The sequence below is a fragment of the Narcine bancroftii genome, chromosome 2 (assembly GCF_036971445.1).
Source record: "Narcine bancroftii isolate sNarBan1 chromosome 2, sNarBan1.hap1, whole genome shotgun sequence".
In the NCBI taxonomy this organism is placed as follows: Eukaryota; Metazoa; Chordata; class Chondrichthyes; order Torpediniformes; family Narcinidae; genus Narcine; species Narcine bancroftii.
Genome location: NC_091470.1, coordinates 106,125,810 through 106,142,690, shown reverse-complemented (window position 1 = coordinate 106,142,690; position 16,881 = coordinate 106,125,810). Strand labels below are relative to the sequence as shown.

Here is a 16,881-nt window from a genome sequence, read left to right as displayed (position 1 = left end):
GTGGTGGTGATGGTGATGATGGTGGTGGTGATGGTGATGATGATGATGATGGTGGTGGTAATGGTGATGATGGTGGTGATGATGATTATGGTGGTGGTGGTGATGTTGATGATGATGATGACTGGGCATGAATAAGGAGAATCCCCCTTTTCTTAGCAAAATATTTACGTGTTTTCCAGATTTGATTTGAGGCAAGAGGAGGGGAAGATTATGGTTTCCATCTTGTGTTATTGATAAAAATGAGCTTTTTATTTTCAATTTTCTGATACCTCAATATCATCAACTTCAGAATGACATACTGGACCATTGCAGTTTAAGACAATGGTTTTCAGACTTTTTCTTTCCAGTCACATTCCATCTTAATTAATCCCTATGCCATCGGTGCTCTGTGATTAGTAAGGGATAGCCTAAGGCAGTATGTGAGAAAAAGTTTGAAAACCACTGTTTTAATCATCCCTCATTGACTCGTTATGTGCATGGTTTCAGAACTCCAAAGGAAATGGGCCAATGACCATTTTTCTCAAGCAAAATATTTCAGGAACAATTGGGTCCAGAGGAGTGGTTCTCAACCTTTCTTTTTCCCTCTCACATCCCACCTTATGAAATCCTTTACTAATCACAAAGCACCGATAGCATAGGGATTACTTAAGGTGGTATGTGAGTGAAAAGAAAAAGGTTGAAAACCATTTGTAAGACAATGGCAAATTGCTTTATCTTTTGTTTCTGCCCACCAGTTTCTGAGGATTAACAGCCGAGAGTGCAATAAGCATTTGGCCTGTGTAATAGGTGGCTGCAATCATTGTGGAGTTGGACACCGGAAAGCACCATGCACTAACAGTGTAGGTGAAATCAGACACAACAAGAAGCAGTCCTCCAATAGCAGCCGACAGTTTGAGCCAAGACCAGCTCTGGATGAAGAGTATGCCCGCACATGCTCGCCAGGCCATCGTTCCTCCGGCACCGATGTAGATGAATGCTGCCCACTGGAAAGAATTTTGATCCCAGAGGCATCGAGTGAGGAACAACAAATACACAGCGCCTATAATCGCCAGGTAAAGGCCTGCCAGCAGGTTTACAGGTTTCAAGCCAAACATCCAGATGTAACAGACATAAGCCAGCCCAAACATGGAAACACCTGAAAAGATAGCAGAAGGAATCATTAATTTGTTTATTTTCTGCTTTTGATACCATGCCTGAGCATACCTTTTTTTCCAAATGTTCCCATATAACAATGGCTTTAAATCCATGTATGATGACACACTGTTGTATATTTTGTTTATTTTCAATTTGTTGTGCCCTTTCACATGGAGATGCTGAATATTCCAAAATCATATTTGCAATTATTCCTAAAATGAGGCCACCCCGTGAAGACAGTATCAACAGAACTGTATATCTACTGTAAATATACGTGTGACAGCCGATACCTTGTAAACCACCTCTATTTTTGACCCTGACCACGGACTCTCACGTTGGCCCCAACTGCCTGCCCACCAGAGCTCCTGACTCTCACCATGGCCCCAGCCGCCCGCACATCCAAGCTCCTGACGTCCCGAACTCAAGACTTATGGCCCAGTCCCGGCCGCCCGCCTGCTCGGTCATCTGAGCTCCCAACGGCCCAAACGACCCAGGTATTTACCATGATCAAAAGTAATATGCTTGTAATAGTTGACCCCCTAGATTTTACCCCAAAAATTGGTCCACAAAATTCGACTATTACACTGTATATAACTATATCTGTGTTCTCTAAGCAGACCCATTTTACATCCTTTCTCAGCTGAATTCATTGGACTGTGAATAGAGTTAGAAGGTTTAGCTGCTATTTCTTCCTTTGTGTAGTTTATTGTATCTGATGCATTTCACGTATTAGACTAGCACAGAACATCCATCAAACATCTAACTTCCTCAGCTCCCTAAAAGACAGAATACACTGGAATCTGAAGCCATCCCAAACTTCTGGAAGAGCCAAGACCACAACAGTGTGGGAGAGCTTGGGGACTGTTTTGGTGTGGAGGAGCATTTCGGTGAGTGACCTAAAATGGGCAAAGATGGCCAGCTTTTCCACAGATGGAAATTAGAAATCCTGATAATGTTAAGGGACTCGTACCAGGCTGCACACTGGCTGGAGACTGGCTGAATGGGTACCAGGTATTAGAACCAGGACGTAAGAGGGTGCCGAGGGCACTGGAGACTTCCTGATTGTGTTGGAGATTTGGATTTGGAACTTGATGGTTTGATCTGAAGGCTGTGTAGCTGTAGAGGATGCAGGAGTGCTGGAAGCGAATCCACGGACATTCAGTGACTCCTTTTTCTTTGACTGTAAAGGGCACTGGGCATTTTCTGCTGATGGCGAATTACGGTGGACTAAAGGAATTTGACAATAAAACAAATCTTGAATCTTGAGATTACACGAGATCCTCAATTTAAAAGAGGATCCTACAATCGCAGTCGATCGATTTTGGACCAGGTAATAGGCAGGGAAGGGGCAGAGGTCAATAGGGTAAAAACACAAAAATGGTGGATGAACTCAGCAGGTCTGGCAGTGTATTGGAGGTGAAGATATGTAACCAATGCTTTGGGCCTAAGCTGTTCTTCAGGGTATGAGCAAAAAGCAGGCAGGTATATTAAGGCTGGGGTAGAAGGGAAGCAAGGGCAGGGTGAGGAGCGCAAGCCAAGAGGCAAATGGGATCACTGGACATGGATGAGAGGCAGGTTGGAATTGATAGTGTGACAGACTTTTTAGAGGTGGTTTGGGAGGAATTGTTAGAGCAGTTTAAAACATTTTAAAACACAGAATTTTTGCAGAGTGGTTTTTGGATGAGGCAACATGTGATCTTTGCAAGCAGGGCAGAACAATTTTTCTCTCAAAGAGCGAGGGTGTGAAAACAGAGAGAGACAGAAATCAGTTCCAAAAGGACAATTCTGGCAAACATTTGGAAGACTGTCTGGTAAAAGGAGAAGGCTGGCTGTCTGAAAGGTGACCTGAAAGAAGGAGGATCATCTGGAGAACCCTGAAGGGGGCAAGTTTCGTCAGCAAGACTGATTGAGAAGGAATCAGTTGTGGATGTCCTGGAGGAGGAATCTCTTTCTTAAGACCAAGAAGAACCCTCCTGAGTGGTAACCATTTGCCTGTTAAGCACCAAAGCCTGGTGAACTTTGTTAATGCTAACCTCTGTGCACAGTACAAAAATTGCCTGCAACTAGTGAGATTGGACTGTGATCCAAAGAACTTTTCTAATCTTAAATATACATTACACACACCTGCACTTAATGTTAGAGGGGGGATTAAGTAGGTTAAGTAAATTGATAGTAATAAGTTAAAGTCTAATTCTGTTTTCTTGTTCAATTTTAATTAAAAACTACTTTTGTTTAAGTAACCCAGTGTTGTGGTACATATCCATTGCTGCTGGATTTTGGGGTCCTCTGGACTCCGTAACAATAGGGAGAGGGACTGGCTCTGTGAATACAGAGCTGGAGGAAAGGAGGCAAAGGGAATGAGAGAGAGAGAGAGAGAGAGAGAGAGAGAGAGAGAGAGGAAAGGAGACATATGATAGGAATAAGGGAGAGATGGAGTGCACAGTGGGGGAATAACAAAAACCAGAGAAATCAGTGTTAATGCCATTAGTTTGGAGGGTGCCATGCGAAAGATGAGATAATGTTCCTCATTTGAGAGTGGTTTCAGTTTAGGGTGCAGAGGTTGTGTGGTGAGGCCAGTGACAATGAGTGTAGTCTTCATATTTAATTCATACAGTATACAAAAGAGAGAAATATAAACAAAGAAAAATGTAAATAAACTGACTGCGAAAATAAATATTCAATAATAAATAACGTGCTAAGTAAGAGTCCTTAAATGGGTCCCTGATTGAGTTTGTTGTTGAGGAGTCTGATAGTGGAGGGGGAGCAGCTGTTCCTGAACCTGGTGGGGCGAGTCTTATGGCACCAACACCTCTTTCCTGATGGCAGCAGTAAGAACAGAGTATGTGCTGGGTGGTGGGGATCCTTGATGAAGAATCCTGTTATAATTCCACATTCAAGTAGTTAATTATAGATTCTACAATTACACAATTCCTTTTGCTACAAACACCTCATATAATCACTCAAAACTTTTCACTGTGAATAATGAAGGAGGTTTATGTGCGTCTTATCAGAGCTAAATTCTCCAAGGCCAGCTGATTTCAACTTATCCTCCTTGAAAGGCTGGCTTCAAAAACTATAAATTTACAAAATCCTTAAATGACCATCATCAACCAATCTTCCCCACACTTACTGTGAAGATGGTACAGCTGTGTCGACAAAGTTCGGAAGATATCTCCGGCTGCTGAGAACAAGAGACCCGCGAGGAGCTTTCGAGCTTTGGCCTGCGTGTACATATTTATTCCAGGGGCCCAAATGTACGTACACAGGAATAAATTCGGCAAGCATTTTAGAAGCGCTTTTATCCAGAGGGGACAAGAAGATTGTGGCGCCAACACAAAATAAATACAGACACTCAGCAAGAAGGGCAGGAACCTGGGCAACTCATTCAGAACCTTTAGTAAGAGAAAGAATCATTAGATTTGCAGGAAGAATTATTTTGGTGGTATCTGTTATACGAGCTCCATTATATAAATGGAATATCAAGCTCTGACACTTACCAGAGGGCAATGAAAGCACTGCCTGTCTTGCTGTTAATGTTATTATTAATAATTATGCCATCAACATCAATTGTTTCTCCACATCTTCGATGACAGGGATCTCCCAGTAGCCAATCATTTCAATTCTCCACCCCTCCCTTGCACTGACACGTCTGTCCATGGTCTCATGTACTGTCAAACAAAGGCAATCCATGAATTGATTTTTAATCTGGGCACCTCCATCGATTCCTCCAGATTCTGCTAGACCACTCCCTGTTCTCCCTCTCTTCCCCATCCCCCTTTTCTTTCCTCAGATCCCTGCCATCTTCCCTCTCCATTCACAGAGCCATTCCCCGCCCCCCCCCCCCCCCCCACCAGCCCGTGTTTGCTGGTGCTCCCTTATCCACTTATTACCTCCTGCCTGTTGGTCTGTGCTCCTCCTCCTGCCCATCTCCCCACCCCCCCCCACCCCACCATTTTGTTTGAGGGCCTGCCTGTATTTTGATGAAGGGCTCAAGCCTGAAATGTTGGTTATGTATCTTTATCTTTGCTATATAAAGTAAACTGTTTGATCTGCTGAGTTTCTCCAGCATTCTGTTTCTATCTCATTGTTCTCCCATCATTTTAACAGATTTATTGTCGGAGTACATACCTGACATCACATCCAATCCTGAGATTCTTTCTCCTTCAGACCAGGCAGAATTTCTACCAATTGGTAGTGCAAAAAAATAGAGTACTCAAAAAAAGATATGTATACAAAAGAGAGATATATAAATAAAAAGATGTAAATAAACTGACTGTGAAATAAATAAATATTCAATAACAAATAACGTGCAAAGTCAGATTCCTTCAATGAGCCCCTTGATTGAGTTTGGTGTTGAGGAGTCTGATGGTGGAGGGGGAGCAACTGTTCCTGAACCTGCTGGTGCGAGTCTACACCTCTTTCCTGATGGCAGCAGCGAGAACAGAGCGTGTACTGGGTGGTGTGGATCCTTGATGATTGCTGCTACTCTCCGACGGCAGTATTCCCTGCAGATGTTCTCAATGGTGGGAAGGGTTTTTCCTGTGATGTCCTGGGATGTGTCCACTACCTTTTACATTGTTCTCTGACACGACAATGACTGGATTGATAATTGTACCGGATTTCCTTTGGGAAACCATACTTTATTATTGATTTACATTTTAAACCTGATTGACATGTTAAGTTCCGTTTAACTTTAGTTAAATACTGCCTGTATCATGATGGATCTTGCTACCATTTTCTACAAACATATTTCAGAACTAAGCTTTTCCCTGTATGTCTGTAGGCATAGCAATAAATACTTTGACTGAACAGGATGGGAGTTGGCCACCTCTGACCATTCTCATGTACATTTCCCGAGCGTTAAGCTTACAAGAGTGTTGCCTTACAAGGTCTGGGCCCTGGCTGTCCTTGACCCAGCTCAGACTTGTTTTCCAAGTCATGCCATTTGTAACCCAGACTCAATAACTGAAGCAAGATTATCACCAGTTTCCGTTGGTGCTTGCACCTCATGACAATATGAGGGTGTGCGTTTACTCCAGGAAATGGGAGCTGATTGCTTTTGAAACAATTAAAACTGTGATGCTTAGTGAACCAAAGGAACCAACTGGGATCCATTTGAACCTTTAAAGGTACAAAATAGAATTTGTCATGGAGTCATAGAGATTGACAACATAGAAATAGGATCTTCAGCCAAACTGGTCCACGTCAATTAAGTGAGTCCCTTTTCAATGTGTTCAATCCATATCCCTCCCAACCAAGGGTCCCCAAACTTTTTCGACCATCAATCCATTCATGGAATCTTTGATCCCTCATAGACCCCCAGACTTGTACTAAATAAATAAATAGGTATACATGCAGTTTCCATATGCATCAATGAGGGAAACTGCATACCATATGCAAGGTGTCCGGGCCTCCCAGCAACAACAAACTTTGTTACAACATCCCAATCGCCAAGTAACAAATCTGTAAGTTAACCAAGCAAGTGATTACAATAAGTCTTCAGCATCGGTGATGGCGACTCCATTCTCAACTTCAGGTGCGGTACCATCCACATCGAAGAAGTCGCCTTGGGCTCCTGGCAGCAGCGGGGACGTCGGGATCCCAGCAGGATTAGGGACGTCGGGCTCCCGGCAGGAGCAAGGATATGGGACTGTACACGCTCTGTTCTCACTGCTGCCTTCAGGAAAGAGGTGTAGGTGCCACAAGACTCACGCCAACATGTTCAGGAACAGCTGCTTTCCCCCCACCCCCCACCCCGACCATCAGACTCCCCAACCACAAACTCAATCGGGGGACCCATTTAAGGACTCTTACTTTTACACTTACAGATTTTTTTTCTCTCTCTGTATTGCACAGTCAGTTTGTTTACATTTCTTTATTTGTTTACACGTGTACATTGAGTATAGTTTTTTCGACTACCAGTGAGTGGTAATCTGCCTCGCCTGCAGGAAAAAGAATCTTAGAGTTGTATTTGAAGTCATGTATGTACTCTGACAATAAATTTGAATGGAAAAATGAATGTCTCCCCTAAAATTTTGTCCCTTCGCTGTACAGATGTCCTCTGATTTAATTTAAAAAAAATATATTTAGACATACAGCAAAGTAACAGGCCATTTCAGCCCCAAGTCAGTTCCTCCCAATTTACACTCTATTAACCTTCACCCCTGGCACATTTTGAATGGTGGGAGGAAGCCGAAGGCCCTGGGGAAACCCCACACAGGCATGGGGAGAACATACAAATTCCTTACAGACAGTGCAGGGCTTGAACCCCAATCCCAATCACTGGTGCTGTAAAGGCATTGCGCTAACTGCCATGCCAACTGCGCTGCCCTATGTTTTGATGTTTGCCTGGAAAAAAGTGCTGGCTATCTGCCTTATCTATTCCTCTCAAAATTTTGAGGATCTCTATTAAGTCACCTCTCATCTTTCTTCACTCTATAGAGAAAAGTCCCAGCTCTGCTAACCTTGCCTAGTAAGACATATTTTCCAATCCAGGCAACATCCTGGTAAATCTCCTCTGCATCCTCTCCATGCAATCCTGCAATGAGGTGACCAGAACTGAATACAATATTCTTAGTATGGTCTCACCAGAGATTTATAGAGCTGCAACATTAACTCACGACTCCTGAACTCAATCCCCTTACATACCGCAGGCCTTCTCAACTTTCCTGTCAACCTTCACACCAACTTTGAGAGATCTATGGATTTGGACCCCAAGGTCCCTCTATTTTTCCACAATGTCAAGTATCCTATCATTAACAAAGTATTCAGCCTTCAGGGTTGACCTTCCAAAATACATCACCTCACACTAATCTGGATTGAACTCCATCTTCCACTCAACTCTGCACCCTGTCTATATCCTGTTGTAGCCTACAACAACCCTCAACATTATCCACAGCACCTCCAATCTTGGTATGATCCGTAAACTTAGTGACCCATCCTTCTACTTCTTTGTTCAGATTATTTATAAAAAAATCAAATAACCTTCTTCACAGTTTCCACAATTTTGGTGCCATCCACAAATGCATTGTCCATTGTCATCCAACATCTGCAGTGTGGTGGGTATCCCATCTTAATGATAGTGTCAATCCATAGAGTTAACATTTGCAGAGCAGACCGGGTGGGCTGTTGGTTAATATGCCTTCTTTTAGGGAATGTTGGGCATCCATAACCATGAGAGCATGATGTTGAGTGGAGTCTCATAAAGATTTAATGCTGGCATTCCACTTCTCAAGTTGAACCGTCCAGCCACAACCAAAATGTATACAAATAACTTTGAATAAAATTTGGACTGTGCACTTTTTGGACTATGCAAATTTAAAACTGTGGTGCACAGGGGCAAATACATGTAAAATTGTGTCTGTGTCCCAAATATTATGGAGGGCATTGTATAGTAGATGAGAGCAGGACTGGGTTTGATTTTGAGGCCTCAGTTCAAACATCAGGGATCACAGCAAAAGCAGCAGATTTAGCAAAAACTTGATACCTTAAGGGCAAAACTGAGAGAAACAATTCAGAGTGAAAAGCAGAGCTGGTAATCATTTAGACAGAGACAGCTCTCCTTGCCCTGGCAATAACATTAAATGGGTGGTACGGACACATATTTTAAATAAAATCCTTACTTGGAACCAAACTCTGCGGCATTTCAAATCCATCGACGTTTGATCATCTGCTTCATTTAGAGAGGCCACTGACAAAGACCAGGACCATCGGCTGGTGCCTATCTGTCACAGAAACCTGTCTTCAATTATGCTTATTACAAGCACAGGCAGGGAACGCAGAGTAACGACACTCTCACACAACCAAGCCCACAGTGGAATGGAGTTCATTAACATCGGGGCAGGCTGGTGCTTGTCCGACAATCGCTGTAGTGGGTGGCCCCTTAAGAAGCACAGGGATTGGTTCCTTCTCAGCTTGCACCTCCACAAGGCTGGACTTGTTATAGCAACTTGGCTGGACTTGTTATAGCAACTTGGCTGGAGAGTATGTAATGATAAGGATACCAGAAAAGTGAGACATCAAATATCATAATGTAAAATTATTAAGGCAATAACACTGGACGACAATTTTTTTTCAAAAGGTTTGCTTCCTGACTAAAAAAATTGGGGATTATGACAGACAACTTCAAGTTTAACACAAAGATCATTTCAGATTTGCTGCATCTCGTAGGAAGTTGGAGAAACATTATTGAATTTAGCCGCATAATCTTCGTGACCTATTAGTTCAAATGACCTAAAAAAATGTTTTGCCACTGATTTTGATTTGTATTCAGCAGGTGTCAGGGTCCAACCACAGTCGGGCAGCATCGATGGATTCCAGTTGCCCTGATACCATGTTCGTCACTGACTGCACCAAGATCAGCAGGGAAGTTCAAGTGTGAATGCAGGAAATGAATTTTCAATGACTTGCTGCAATTCATGGTTGTATATGCTTGAAATAGATTTAAAATATGACAGGAAATCATTAAAAAAATGTTATATTAAGAAACAGTACATGATAGGGAAAATTTAAGGTGATTTTCGTGATCGGCAGCCAAAATCCATAAAATCCACCCAAAAGTGTTCAGGAAGCAAAATCTTCATTGTCCACTGTAATTAACCTTTACAATTTTATCCTAGTTCCGTGTTATCCACTGAATTATGTCAGGTTTTAGCAGTACTCTAGATTCAGCCGGGTTCAAGATTTGTTGGGGTTTTTTTGTACTGGCTGATCCTCCTGTATCTATTTCTGTTGTGTGCAGGGTGGAAGGGGTCATCAACGATTTTGAACGCCCTCTTTCAGACAATGATCCCAGTAGATCATGTCGATGGTGGGAGGTTGGGGGAGAGAGACTCAAAGGTCCTAGTGCATTCTCCCCTCACCCGACAGCCCTTTACAAGTTGAAACTTCCTGTAGAATGGCACTGGTGGTGAGTACTTTATACACCGGTGACCCCACGGGCATCCATGACCACGATGGCAGCAACTGTGCTCGGCAGCCCAGATCCCAAGGAGTGCCAGCTCTAGGGTCAGAGTAGGCCAATGTGTGCAGTGTGTGGTACCAGACTTGAAGAGCACCCCCACCCATTCGCTGCCAAGGAAAAGTCTGGGAGAAGACCCTATAGGATAGAAGACCATAAGAGTAGGACCAGTGAAGAGCTCAGCAGGTTTCTGGAGACCAACTTGAGGGGAACCAGGTATTGGAACTGGAATCCATGATGGTGCTGATGGCAACAGAGCTCCAGAAGGGCCTGCTGACTGCCCTCAGGTGCTGACAGCTTCCTGACTGTATTGTCTCTCCTTGGCAGGGGCAGCAGACTAGTGGCACCTCTTTGTGTGCCTTTACAGGTAAACCAAAGTAAACAGAATTTGTCTTTATGTGTACACCAGTGGTTTTCAAACTGCCTGCCTAAACTCACATTCCACCTGAAGTAATCCCTATGGTAGCCAAACTTGCTTAACATAAGAGCCGCATACCATAAACTTCAGATGTTTGAGAGCCGTAGCAATCATGTGATCGCAAGCACCATTAGCTTTCAGGAGCCTAGCAGGAGGCGGGCTGATGACAATCAGCCAGCGACCCAACTCCCTGCGCCTGACAGCCCCCCTCCCTGATGCCCAGTGACCCAACTGCCTGACAGCCCCCCGGCGAAGGATATTAGGGATGGGGCGGCCGGCGTGGGACTACCTAGGCAAGGCAAAGCAGCTAGCAGCTTTCAGATGCCTAGCAGCAGGCAGAATGTTGACAGTCAACTGGCGACCTGCTGCCGACAGCCACCCTCCCCACTACTGACTCCTACCCTCCCCGCTGCCGACACCTACCCTCCCCATAAGCCGCACATTACATGTCCAAGAGCCGCATGTGGCTCGCGAGTCGCAGTTTGGCCACCCCTGCCCTATGCCATAAGTGCTCTATGATTAGTAAGGGATTGTGAGTGGAAAGAAAAAGTTTGAAGACCATTGTTTTAATCATCCTTGATTGATTTGTTATGTGCACGGTTTCATAACTCCAATGGAAATAGGCCAATGAGAATTTTTCTCAAGCAAAATATTTCAGTAACAATTGGATCTAGAGCAGTGATTCTCAACCTCCCCTTCCCACTCACATCCCATCTTAAGCCATCACTTACTAATCACAGAGCACTGATGGCATAGGTGGAATGTGAGTTTAGTGGGGGCAGTTTGAAAACCACTGATGTACACAAAAAGACAAATTCTGTTAACTTCGGTTTGCCCGTAAAGACACACAAAGAAGAGTCACTAGTCTGCTACCCCCACCAAGGAGAGAAAAAGAAGCATAAGAGAGTCCCTTCAGGGACATCGAGTGTCTGTGGAACCCACCACCTCCTCATTTCAGGAGGATGGAATCCAGTGGCCAAGGAGGGAAACTCGGATCTCGGGGGTCACTGTTGGAACAGGAGGCTGCTGAAGTTGCAAAAGAGGACACCATCAGAGGAGGTTACAGGATCCACGGACACCCGGTGTCTCCAAAGGCAGTCGCTTTGGCTTCTCTTTCTCTTCTTGGTGGGGGCTTCTGTGTGTGCCTTTATGCGGAAGACAAAGGAAAACAGAGTTTGTTTACATGAAGATAAATAAATCTTCAACCTTGAAGTAACCTGAGCTGTTCATGAATCGTATTTCTTCCCAATCAGCCTTTTCACGTCCACACCCAGATTTGCTGATGTATATGAGGGTGTGACTCCACAGGGACTGGACACCTCATCTGAGTGATTGCCTTCATTTTTCCATGGAAAAGTCCTAAAATCCAGACTGCTCGTGGATTGGGTAGGTCGGGATTTTCGGATTTTCCGGATTCTCGGGCAGTACTTTTAAAATTTAAATTTAAGGAGAATAATTTAGGGGATAATAGTTCATTTACAAAACATTTTTATATAAAATACAAAGTGCAAACAAACAAATAAATATTTAAATTTTAAATGTTGACATTTTAAATTTAAATTTTTAAAAATTTCGACCTGTTAACAGGTCCTCTCAGCCCATGACCCTGTGCTACCCAATTACACCCAATTGACATATGTGAGAAGCAGATGTACCTTCACAGAATTTGCTCGAGACAAAAATTGAGAACAAAGAACATTTATTACACAACAATGCAAAGTTGGGTGCTTCCCCTTACCCTGGGAATACACACACATACTGAGGTTTACCCAACCTTTATACAGTTCATTTCAATGTAGAGGTACCCTCCTGAAGAGCTGGCTCTTCAGCGCTTGACGTCCTGTTTTGCCAAAATGTTTGGCCTGGAAGTCAGCCTGAAGAAAACGGAGGTCCTCCATCAGCCAGCTCCCCACCATGACTACCAGCCCCCCCCACATCTCCATCGGGCACACAAAACTCAAAGCGGTCAACCAGTTTACCTATCTCGGCTGCACCATTTCATCGGATGCAAGGATCGACAACGAGATAGACAACAGACTCGCCAATGCAAATAACGCCTTTGGAAGACTACACAAAAGAGTCTGGAAAAACAACCAACTGAAAAACCTCACAAAGATAAGCGTATACAGAGCCGTTGTCATACCCACACTCCTGTTCGGCTCCGAATCATGGGTCCTCTACCGGCATCACCTACGGCTCCTAGAACGCTTCCACCAGCGTTGTCTCCGCTCCATCCTCAACATTCATTGGAGCGACTTCATCCCTAACATCGAAGTACTCGAGATGGCAGAAGCCGACAGCATCAAATCCATGCTGCTGAAGATCCAACTGCGCTGGGTAGGTCATGTCTCCAGAATGGAGGACCATCGCCTTCCCAAGATCGTGTTCTATGGCGAGCTCTCCACTGGCCACCGTGACAGAGGTGCACCAAAGAAGAGGTACAAGGACTGCCTAAAGAAATCTCTTGGTGCCTGCCACATTGACCACCGCCAGTGGGCTGATATCGCCTCAAACCATGCATCTTGGCGCCTCACAGTTCGGCGGGCAGCAACCTCCTTTGAAGAAGACCGCAGAGCCCACCTCACTGACAGAAGACAAAGGAGGAAAAACCCAACACCCAACTCCAACCAACCAATTTTCCCCTGCAACCGCTGCAACCGTGTCTGCCTGTCCCACATCGGACTTGTCAGCCACAAACGAGCCTGCAACTGACGTGGACATTACCCCTCCATAAATCTTCATCCGCGAAGCCAAGCCAAAGAAAGAAAGAGGTACCCTCCCCACCCCCCTGTTAGAAATTAAAGTACCTTTAAAGAAATTGCTCGAGACAAAAATTGAGAACAAAGAACATTTATTACTACAACAATGCAAAGTTGGGTGCTTCCCCTTACCCTGGGAATACACACACATACTGGGGCTCACCCAACTTTTATACAGTCAATTTCAGTATCAGAATGCCCTCCCCCTTACATTCTTCTGCCCCCTGGATGGGTTTGGCATAGGTAATCCTTCCTGCCTACGTGCAGTTTCAGTACACTTGGAGGACCAGGGGGTATCCTGTGGGTGCCCCATCATGTCATTGTCCTTATTCACACCTTCCTGATTCTCTGGGCTACAGTCTCTTGATATGCAGAGTTGACTCATTCTATCTAGGGTTGGCTAATTTCATATGTATAAATCTGTGTATGGTTAGCTAATTAGAAATGTATGACTTGGTACTTCTGTCCAGGGCTAGGAGACCCTTATCTGATCCAGACTACCTCAACTTCCTACATTCTATTGTACCTTACCATTCCTTATCTTAGTCCTATGGTCTTGTCACAAAGACTAGAAGATTCTTATGTTAATCGTGCTGACTCTGCTTTCCTGCATCCTAAGCCCCAAGCTTATCCTGTTTGAACTGGTTACAGCCATTTTACTGATGAACTTTAGTTTCTTCCATGTTCATAATTTTAGATCAATTTTCCCATCTCTCACACCCCCAACATTCTTCTGCCTCCTGTATAAGTTTGGCATTAGCAATCCTGTCTGTCTAGGTGCTGTTTCTGTGAACTTGGAGGACCCGGAGATATCCTGTCTGTGTCCCATCATGTCATTGTCCTTATTCACCTGCCTTTGTCCTTATTCACACTTTCCCAACCCTCAGGGCTTACTAACTTCTTATGCAGAACTTGCTGACTCTCTCTAAGGCTAGGAAGACCCTTATCTTATTCAGACTAACTTTACTTCCTACATTCTATTATCTACCCTCATCCTATTCATACTGGCTTTATTCATTACACATATTTTCATATTAGTTTTACTCATCTCTCACAATCCTCACTTTTCTTTTAGCTACGCTTCGTGAATTCTCAACTGGTATGTATTACTTGTAAACTTGGTCTTTTTCCCAGCTGGTCAGTAAACGAACTGCAGTCTCAGCATCATCAGACAGAATTATGGAAACATACATCCTTTGGGTTATAGTGTTCTGACGAGGGGTCCGTTGAATTAAATACTGCACACAAGTCTTTAGGCAGGGGAGCATCATAATGGCCAGAATAGTGAGTCCAGCTGCTATAAGGGCTGTGGATATCAGACTCCAGTTACCAATAAAAAGTCTAGTCCATCCCACACCAGACCAAGGTTGCCAAGTCTGAACCTGGGCATGGGAAGATTTTCAAACTCCTGAAGAAGTGTCTTTAACTGCCTGACCGTTGTGAGCATTGTCATTAACCAGTCTTTCACAAACGCTGCCTTCAGCAGCCAACGAGTAATCGAGAGCCAGGCAGTTTTGTTGAACTGTGGCTCGTATCTGTCATCTTTCTTCAGCCCATAAATTCAGGGCCATCACTGTCTGTTCGGTGATGATCTCCAAGGCTGGAGTCTGATTAAACGATTTAAATGCCAAGCAGCTGTGGTGTTCTGGAGCAGCTTTTAGAACTCCCCTTACAGTGGTGGTTCTTAACATTCTGAATGTCTGTGTGACCCAAAGGATGATTTACAGGAGACCAAGTTGGAGAGGGGTGTTTCTTGTCACTTAACCTGTGAGTTGCAGCCTGTCTGTGAACATTAGCATATGTATTCACTCTATCTCTGCTACATGTACAATCGTGACTAACATTCTGTCTGTCATTGTCCCACCATCTTCTTTGTGCTATCGCTTTAAAACTCCTCTTTTTAATATCTGTAGAGGCCAGAATACAAACCAAGTCTACTCCCCTAGGGCCGTTCTGTTCCCCTGGTCCATGTTGGGATCCTATATTAACCCATACTAAATAAGGTACCCCACTATGACTATACTCTATACCTGCGCCCTGTCTGCATTCTAAAGGTCAATAATTGTCACCTCTGCTGCCCCTATTCCATTGTGAGCAATTTGGTGATTTCCCAAAAATTGGGAACCAACAAGTAAACAAAACAGCAAATGGTAAAAACAACATTACAGCACTTTTTCCCGGCGTAGTGTAACTTTCAGTTCAGAAGGATGAAGGACTGCACGCCAGGTGGAGGGTAGATTATCAATGTCTTTAGTCCGTGGATCACCAGCTTGTTTAATTTGTTCTATGTGAGTCCACCCCTTTTCTTTTGTTCGCACTGCAGTGTCTGTAATCAAAAATACACAATAGGGGCCGTCCCAGACAGGTTTTAGTTGGTGATCTTGCCATGCTTTTACATATACCCAATCACCAGATTTAATAAAATGAATAGGATGCTCCAGGGGTGGGTTTTGAGCTAATAAACCCTTCCGTTTTAATTCGTATAGAGAGGCAGAAAGTCCCTTTAAATATTTGGATATGTTCTGGTCGTTCGCCTCAGGGGTAGGAGTATTAAAAGGTGACATACAAGGTTCGAGTATACCATCTTTCACCAACTGGTCAATTACTGGCTGCATCCCCTTTCGGCCAGCCATCGGAATTGGATACTGCTTTCGTCTAATTACTTGCTCAGGATCTTTTAAAGTAACTTGCAAGGGAGGAATATCTAGAACTCCTCTATTGCCTCTTTTTGGCCATACTCCAGGATTTATTAGTTCCCGATCCTCCTCGGTTAATACATACAATTGAACCCCGATACCTGATTCCTGTGGTCTGGTGCCGATAGCCAATTGGTCCTGTAAATCTCGTCCTAACAAACAAACTCCAGCTTGGGGAACCAGCAGAATGTCCTCCGTTACTATCTTCTCTCCCATTTGTATTCTTACATCCCTTAATACAGGGACCGTAAAATCTCTTCCTCCTGTCCCCGCTATCTTAACACCCTCGGGTGGTTGTAAAATAATAGACCGGGCTGCCCCAGAATCTACTAAAAAGGTCATCTTGTCACTGTGGGGTTCTATGCTTAAATTTACCAATGGTTCTCTGTGCAGCCCCACGGTGTGTATTGACTGAGAACCGTGACCCCCCCCCCATTCATAATCTGCTTCCATCAGTGTGTAAGATTGCGTCTCCCTGGCTCGCATTGGGGATTCTCTCTTAAAATGTCCCTCCTTTTTTACAATGGTAGCAAACTAATGCTCCTGTTTCCCAATTCCTACCGGGATTACCACGAGGTCCAGGGAATGGTTGTCGTCCCCAGAATTCCCCTCTACCCTTGCCCCTGCTCTGGTCTCTACTCTCCCACTCCCGGAGCTCCTCCCAATGTCCAGGAGCTGGCACACAGCCCCTACCCTTTCCTTGCTGTCCCTCCACGACTTCCTTGACTGCCTGCATCAAAATCTTAGCCTTTCCTTTCTGTTTATTGGGCATTCTCTCTTAAAATTACGCACCTCCGAACTAGTCAGGGGCACATTTACGAAACCGAGACCCCCTCCCATGGGAACTTCCCGTAAGGGTCTCATCCAGTTAATTTCTGGCTTATCCTGTCCTTTATAACGTCTAGATTCCTGCTC

At 44.2% G+C, this 16,881-nt stretch overlaps 2 protein-coding genes across 2 annotated transcripts in view; both read right to left on the bottom strand.

Annotated features, from left to right (window-relative positions):
* Positions 1 to 224: 224 nt before the first annotated feature.
* Positions 225 to 9,002, bottom strand: LOC138754085 (lysoplasmalogenase TMEM86A-like). Its single transcript, XM_069917902.1, has 3 exons — positions 8,757 to 9,002; positions 4,265 to 4,526; positions 225 to 1,135 (listed from the first exon to the last, which is right to left on the bottom strand). The coding sequence occupies exons 1-3, from the start codon at positions 8,787 to 8,789 to the stop codon at positions 711 to 713; spliced, it is 720 nt and encodes a 239-aa protein (XP_069774003.1). The 5' UTR covers positions 8,790 to 9,002; the 3' UTR covers positions 225 to 710.
* A 4,343-nt stretch (positions 9,003 to 13,345) lies between these two features.
* Positions 13,346 to 16,881, bottom strand: part of LOC138754084 (lysoplasmalogenase TMEM86A-like) — a 32,083-nt gene continuing 28,547 nt past the window's right edge. Inside the window, exon 4 of the mRNA XM_069917900.1 lies at positions 13,346 to 15,596. Within this exon, the coding sequence (XP_069774001.1) occupies positions 15,433 to 15,596 (164 nt within the window). The 3' untranslated portion in view covers positions 13,346 to 15,432. The remainder of the gene's footprint in view (positions 15,597 to 16,881) is intronic.

Excerpts from the sequence above, each read along its gene's own strand:
- LOC138754085 (XM_069917902.1), bottom strand. The coding sequence starts at position 8,789 with ATGGATTTGAAATGCCGCAGAGTTTGGTTCCAA. Across the intron at positions 4,527-8,756 it reads GCCGCAGAGTTTGGTTCCAA|GTTCTGAATGAGTTGCCCAG; the intron begins GTAAGGATTTTA and ends CTCTTACTAAAG. Across the intron at positions 1,136-4,264 it reads ACAGCTGTACCATCTTCACA|GTGTTTCCATGTTTGGGCTG; the intron begins GTAAGTGTGGGG and ends CTATCTTTTCAG.